We start from the raw sequence: 6955 nt of genomic DNA on the forward strand, positions 1-6955 counted from the left end.
TCTCTCTCTCTCTCTCTCTCTCTCTCTCTCTCTCTCTCTCTCTCTCTCTCTCTCTCTCTCTCTTGTAATCTTGATACTTTTTATAAAGAATCCTTTTTTATTCTTGATTCTCAATATATAAAATTCAAGGATCCTTAACTCTCCGCATTTCTAGATTTGGAATGCTCGAGTGTTAATTTTGCCTTTTTTATGTTTTTGTCACATTTTTAAACTTTTTAATTCCTAGATTCATATTAGAAACTTTCCTTTGATTGTCTCTCTCTTTCTAAAATCATCAGTTCAAATTGAGAGATCGTGTATGCGTCACACTGATTCACGAGCAAAGCAGTTTCCACTCCTTCCTCCTCTCAGTTTTAATGTCCTGCCATCTATCGATTAGTACGGGAAGAGAGGGTAAGGCACTAAAGTGAATTATAGGTTTATATAGTGGTCGATGTACCGCGTCATAGCCTCAGACACTCGGCAGACAAAGTAGCTGTCGGCTACAAAGTAGCGGAGCAGTGAGGAAAGGTGACTGGCAGGACGACGCAGGGAGATGGTAAGAATAATGTACTACTTTCATTCCATGCTTTCGTCCCATGTATTTTTACACGCAGATGTGCTTTCGCCTCGACATCGAGGTGGCTCATATTGATACTGATTCGAATCGAATAATTGTATCTCCAAATTTCTCTTTTGCACTTTCGAAACGAAACTAAAAACAATTCTTCGTTCTGGTTAAATTTCTGAAAATTTTCGTTCTAGTCAATTTCTGAAAATTTTCTTTACATAGAACATGAAAGACTACATGATCTTGCAAATTTATATCCTTTATCACAAAATTAGGACCATCATGAAATATTTGTACTTATAATTTTGTTATAAAAGGTGTATTATAAACTAGAAAATGTAAATATTTTACATAAATATTTTACGTAGTAAGGTGAGAAAAGTAGAAGCGTACGTGTTTGTCGTATCGCGAGATGTTCGTTTCAATGTAAATATTAGTTGACCGAGTGTGTCCTATATACAACGATTTTAATTAACAGTCCTGGTTCAATCCGCAAGTATCGCCGATGGAAAATTGTTTATATTTACAATGCGTACGTTGCGTATGATATATCATTTCGTCACTTAGCTAGACATTTCTCCCCGTTGGGAAATTAAGCCTCCAGGATGGGTTCCCTGGGTTCTCTGCCGGTTTCTTTCAGATTACGATACAACTTTGCTTTGAGACCGTCGCTGTTGAGTCTGCCGTTAAATTCCATCCTCGGATTCTTCGGCGCGCTACGCTCCAGCCAGATGTCCAATAAGCTCTTGCCTTTGTGCGATAGCTTCAAGGGCATCGTGCTCGCCGGCGGTGACATTGGCGAGTCCGTCGTCGCTCTGATCACATTTACTCGCCCTGCGACTCCATCTTCTTTTCCAAAACTGTAACGAATTAATTTTTAGATCCTCAGATTCTTAAACGTCTAAATCTATTAGCTGTTCGACAGGTTCGTAAGAATTTTTACGAAAAACCCAAAGCTGACACCCTCATAGTCAGACACAACTTTGCTTCATTTTTTCCCTTTTTCAATGATCTGCTATCACGAAGAAGTAAAAAAAAAAAGTAAAAAATTCCTACGAACTTATCAGGTAATCTAATATATAATCATTTAGTTACCCGTCGAGTTCTCGCAGGGCTTGGTCCAACTCCACTTTATTTTTATCGTCTTTACTTCTAATATCCAGTAGGCATTCGAGTACTTCCATATGTGCGGTCGAATTATTCGCGTGATGTTTCAAGAAAGTTTCCATCTCTTCCCATAACAGGCGATAGTGTTCTTCTCTTTTCATGCCCTTTCCACCACGACCAATGCTCGGCAAAGGTAATGGCTCATGCTTCGCTTCCAATTGTAGCAAACTAAATAACACTTGCTTACACTGCAGCACCTCTTCCGCAGTGAGCTTCTCCTTCACCATAAACTCCGGTAGAGGATCTACGTACTGCTATGAAAAGTTATTATTAAAGTTATGTCAGAAATCATGCGCATGAGAAACATGCATTATGCTTAATCGTTTTTAAACGTGTCGATAAAAAATAAAATTTTAGAGTTCTAATTAACATATATATATATATTTTTTTTTTTCTTGTTAATGGTATATACAAGGTGTCCCGCGTAAGACGTGCCAAAAAAATATATATAAGTAGAACAGATAAAAGCAAACAAAAATTGTAGAGGTCATTTTTCAAATAACCACGTAAAATTTCAAGATATTAATTAAAATAGTTGGGCATATCAGAGCGCGGCACGCGGTAGGCGGGACATACGCTCGCCGCGGCCGGCGAAGAAAATGGACGAGCGCACACATACACGAACGCACACAGAGCTACTCATTTCCGTGTGCCAAACGGCCCAACTCTCTGGCCTATAAGATAGGCCCGCGAACAATTGTCCATTTTTTTCGCCGGCCGCGGCGAGCCGTATGTCCCGCCTGCCGTGTCGCCGCGCTCTGATATGTCCAAATATTTTAATTAATATCTCGAAATTTTACGTGATTGTTTGAAAAATGACTTCTACAATTTTTATTCACTTTTATCTGTTCTACTTATATTTTTCTTTTAGCACGTCTTACGCGGGACACCCTGTATATTCAATAATATAAATTATAATTGTCTGAATACAAATACCTGTTTTATGTTTAACATGATTGTGCTGGAAATAGCGATAGGCCAATATTTGGTATAGCGTTCTAGTCTGGATCTCATCTTTTCCACCGGACCATCCGTATTTTCAGTGGAAGAGCGTTTTAGTGGTACTAGCATGTTGCTTCGCATGAGATTGCCGAAATCCTGGGACAAAGAAAAATATTATCGAATTGAGAAAATTGTATCGTACACAATACCGAAAAAAAATTTAAGTAATTTTAATATATTAAGTTGGTGCAAAAAGTTTGTCACGTTTATCAAATAAAATAGAAAAAGAAATTATAGTTGATTTGACGGGATTAATAATTGCTACAAATAAAATAAACAGCGTGGACAACTTCTCTAAATATCTAACGAGAACTTCCTATTTTGGTCTTCAAATATCCAAACTCTTCTACAAAAATTTAACAGAAAAAGTTATTCGCACCAATCAAATATTTCTTTTAACGAAGTAATTTTTGTAATTTCCTGGTGAGTGATTATAAAAAGCGTCTTACGGTTATTCTGTAATCAGTCACACGGCCACCACAACCCTCACTTATAGAAGGTGGATCTTCGAGAACACTCCTAGCAGTGGACAGAGTGTGAATGAAAATTTCGCCACCGTGTGCTGCTAACAAATGAGATATAGTCTTCCCACCAGTCTTCCTGGCCATTTCAAGCATCACTGATCTGCCATTTAGAAGAAAATTAATTAAACACGAAGATGGCCTGCTATTGACGTCCACAGGTGTAATCCGATACATCGCTGTGCAATTCTGCATCTCCGATGCGCTACAACCACGCGGTGTGCACCACTTGAGCGTCACAGTCTCATATTCTGAGCCTTCCTCGAAACGTCTAAAAGTCTTTATCAACGCCGAATCTTGCGGATTTCCTATTAAGAAAAACAGTAAAAATTTTGTTATCAGTGTCTCGCGACGTGACGCTTAAAATTTCACAATTATGACTTATTGTTAACTCTCTGCTAACAACGTTGGGGTCAGATTCGTTTATCCGTTTTATCGTCTTTACTTTTAATATTCAGTAGACATTCGAGTACTTCCATATGTGCGGCCGGATTATTCGCCCCTGGGTTCTCTGCCGGTTTCTTTCAGATTACGATACAATTTTGCTTTGAGACCGTCACTATTGAGTCTGCCGTTTAGCGACATTGGCGAGTCCGTCGTCGCTCTGATCAAATTTACTCGCCCTGCCACTCCATCTTTTCCAAAACTGTAACGAATTAATTTTTAGATCCTCAGATTCTTAAAATCTTTTGCGCTGTTCGACAAATTCGTAAGAATTTTTACGAAAAACAAAGCTGACACCCTCCATTCTGTATTTATTGTTTGTACTTCTAATATCCAACAGATATTCAAGTATTTCCATATGTGCGTCTGAATTTTTTGCATGATGTCTCAAAAACGTTTCTATCTCTTCCCATAACAGGTGACAGTGTTCTTTTCTTTTCATGCTCTTTCCACTATGACTAGTGGAAGCACTCGACTAGCACTATGATTAGCACTCGACGAAGGTAATGACACATACTTCTCTTCCAATTGTAGCAAATTTGATAACACTTCCAATTGTCGCAAATTTGATAACAGTTGCTTACATTGCAGCACCTCTCCCGCAGTGAGCTCCTGCTTCACCATAAACTCCGGTAGAGGATCTACGTACGTTGGGGTCACCAAACACACGTTGGATATGTTCCGCAACTTCACGTTGTCAGCAGAGAGTTAACATCACTTATCACACATTTACTTATTTTTTTAATAAAACGCCGATAGCGCATACCTCTTAATATCACAGCGTGCGCAGCAGAAGAATGGAATATTTCAACGTCGTAGTTGGCTGATGAGCTGGCATTTTGTTCTTCCTTCATGGGTATACCAGTTACTGTAGTACTGGCAAGGTCATAATGTGATAGAATAAGATGTGATAACTTGGAGTAAAGCGCTGAAGCTTTGATTGAATGCACTTCTACCGTTAGCAATGGTGAGATCTACAAAAGAAAATTTACTCCATTAAGAATATTAATTCTTATATACAATTTTTTTGTAACACATTCCGGATAAAATTGAATATTGATTCGTTATTAAAAACATACCTCTCGTGGACCTTGACTAGTGACTTGTGGCTCAATATTGTTGGGAAATATATTTAATATAACCAGATGACAGTAATCAATGGGTATCAAGCTGTGAGACAAAAAATGTAATAACATTATATTGTGATAAAGTATGACACTTCAATGAAATAATTATATAAATACTGACTGATCTGAAGCTAATGCAGTCTTATTCTCCTGTGCCAATTCATTTAGGAATATGTTCTCCAAGCTCTTCATATTACTATCGTCACGTGCACTTGTGATACATATAACTCTGCCTCTGTTTATTAGATTAGTAGTGTTCTCATTTAAAGATGTTCTTTTCTCATGCTGTATATCAGAACATTCATTTAGAGTGCCAATTGCTACACGTAAGCCATGTACCACTGAATAATCTTCTCCAGGTTCTGGTGTCTTTGTTGGCACTCCCAAGATTGCGGTCCCATTCATTATCTGTATAAAGTAGATTATTTTTTTTATTATAGAACATATATCAATACAGATATTTGTTTTAACAATTACATATTTATTCTAGCTATAGTTGCAGCTAAAGTCACAAATACAGTTATTGACTCATTATTTAAACAAGATAAAAGATTTTACTTTGAATATAGTACATAAATATTACTAATTTTAATCTTAACTCTCTGCTGACAACATTGGGGTTGGATCCCACCCAAATACACATTGCTAGATTTTGTTCCACAACTTCACATTGTCAGCACAGGGTTAAGAACTTATAATCACTTCTTAGATTTGAAGTAGTTCAATTTGGTAAATCTAGAATTAGCTTAATACATCACAAATTGACTGTATTTCTAGTTTTCTGGTATTTCTGGTTGTAACATGTTAATTAAATGTAAGAAGATACTTACATGATTTAAATTCTGTTGTGACGGACTCCATGAGTTTAATACATAAGCAGCACGGTCTGTTACCACAAATCTAATCTATAGGAAATTACAAAAATAGCAATGATAATACTAACACTAATAATGGTGAAACTGTAATACTGATATTAATAAAGTTAATTCTTATATACCAATTTGCCTATGGGAAACAGATCCCATACAATACGACAGTATTCCAACGAAGCTTCAACGCTGGTAGTCCATAGCGATTTACAAATCGGTGCTAACGGAATCAAATTCTGGCCCCTGCTTTTTAGAAAGTCAAACTCCAACGGACATTCGGTAGAGATTCCAAAGTAAGGAGTATGATCCAATACGAATACAGTCTTGTGATTCGCGGGATACATTTCGTGCGCTTTATCGTTATTATTAGGTTAGTTCTTTTCTTTTGCACTGGCTGCACTAGTGCAAGCAGTGTACATTAAAGTGTTCTTTTCAATGGGCGCGTTCGGCAGATCCCAACAGTTGCACAGCGGTTGAGCGAATGATACGTAGCGCTTAGTGATGAAAATCGTGTCTGCTGAACGGACTGAACACGATTTATCTCACATCTCGTCACGTGACTTCAGTGTATCTCGTCACGTGACCGCAACTTATTTGGAATATGACAGAGATTAGATTCGATTGGTAGAAAGTTCCGGCCTAACCGCCGTCACGACAAGACATGTTCGAACATGTTCGGACCTTGTGATTTTTTTGGATCGTGTCTTGGAAATTTCCAAGACTTTGCTCTCGAATTATATCATTAATCGGAAACTGGCGTAGGGGCATTACTCTTATAGAGGCCTGTAGCCATATATTGAAGGAAGGAAGGAAGGAAGGAAGATTCGATTGGTACAGCTGATAGACTTTCGAGGAAAGAGGATACGGAAAAAACCGGTATTTCGGAAGTTATTCAAGTTAAGCAGCTAGAGATACAAGATTTCTATATGCTCGTTACATCGCTGGCCCTCTTTTCTATTGGCATATTTTTACTTGTGTGACAGGTAATTGCTAGATGCAAGATTTACATATCACAATTTACGTATCACAATTTCTTAAGCTCATTTTAAAAAATATACTATAATACACGATTTTAATAGTGTTTACTTCTTTCTTCTCTCATGTGCGCTGCCATCTTGTTTCGCAACATGTTGCGCGTAGGTAGCGGAGAAAAAGTTTAATGGGAAAAATGGCGTCCGCTCCCGGAACATGTTGAGTAGCGGTAACTGAGCGAAGTGCGTTCAGCAGACATCTACACAACAGTTGTACAACAGTTGCGTCTGCTGAACGCGCCCA

The 6955-nt window shown here is 37.9% G+C and overlaps 1 protein-coding gene and 1 long non-coding RNA gene across 3 annotated transcripts; one reads left to right on the top strand and one right to left on the bottom strand.

Annotated features, from left to right (window-relative positions):
• Positions 1-375: 375 nt before the first annotated feature.
• On the top strand, positions 376-4941 carry LOC116841539. Its single transcript, XR_004377566.1, has 3 exons — positions 376-538; positions 4103-4187; positions 4276-4941. It is a non-coding gene; the product is annotated as an uncharacterized LOC116841539 (long non-coding RNA).
• On the bottom strand, positions 562-6179 carry LOC116841537 (integrator complex subunit 13). 2 transcript variants are annotated; one of them, XM_032809591.1, is made up of 9 exons: positions 5809-6179; positions 5642-5716; positions 4933-5219; positions 4764-4854; positions 4451-4658; positions 3169-3548; positions 2654-2815; positions 1646-1968; positions 562-1410 (listed from the first exon to the last, which is right to left on the bottom strand). In XM_032809591.1, the coding sequence occupies exons 1-9, from the start codon at positions 6022-6024 to the stop codon at positions 1143-1145; spliced, it is 2010 nt and encodes a 669-aa protein (XP_032665482.1). In that variant the 5' UTR covers positions 6025-6179; the 3' UTR covers positions 562-1142. The 2 variants fall into 2 exon arrangements, with proteins under 2 accessions (XP_032665482.1, XP_032665480.1); XM_032809589.1 differs by having other exon boundaries at positions 1646-1971.
• Between the last annotated feature and the right edge of the window lie 776 nt (positions 6180-6955).

Source organism: Odontomachus brunneus, unplaced genomic scaffold, assembly GCF_010583005.1.
Source record: "Odontomachus brunneus isolate Ranch 3 - 2012 unplaced genomic scaffold, Obru_v1 Obru_scaffold_016, whole genome shotgun sequence".
In the NCBI taxonomy this organism is placed as follows: domain Eukaryota; kingdom Metazoa; phylum Arthropoda; class Insecta; order Hymenoptera; family Formicidae; genus Odontomachus; species Odontomachus brunneus.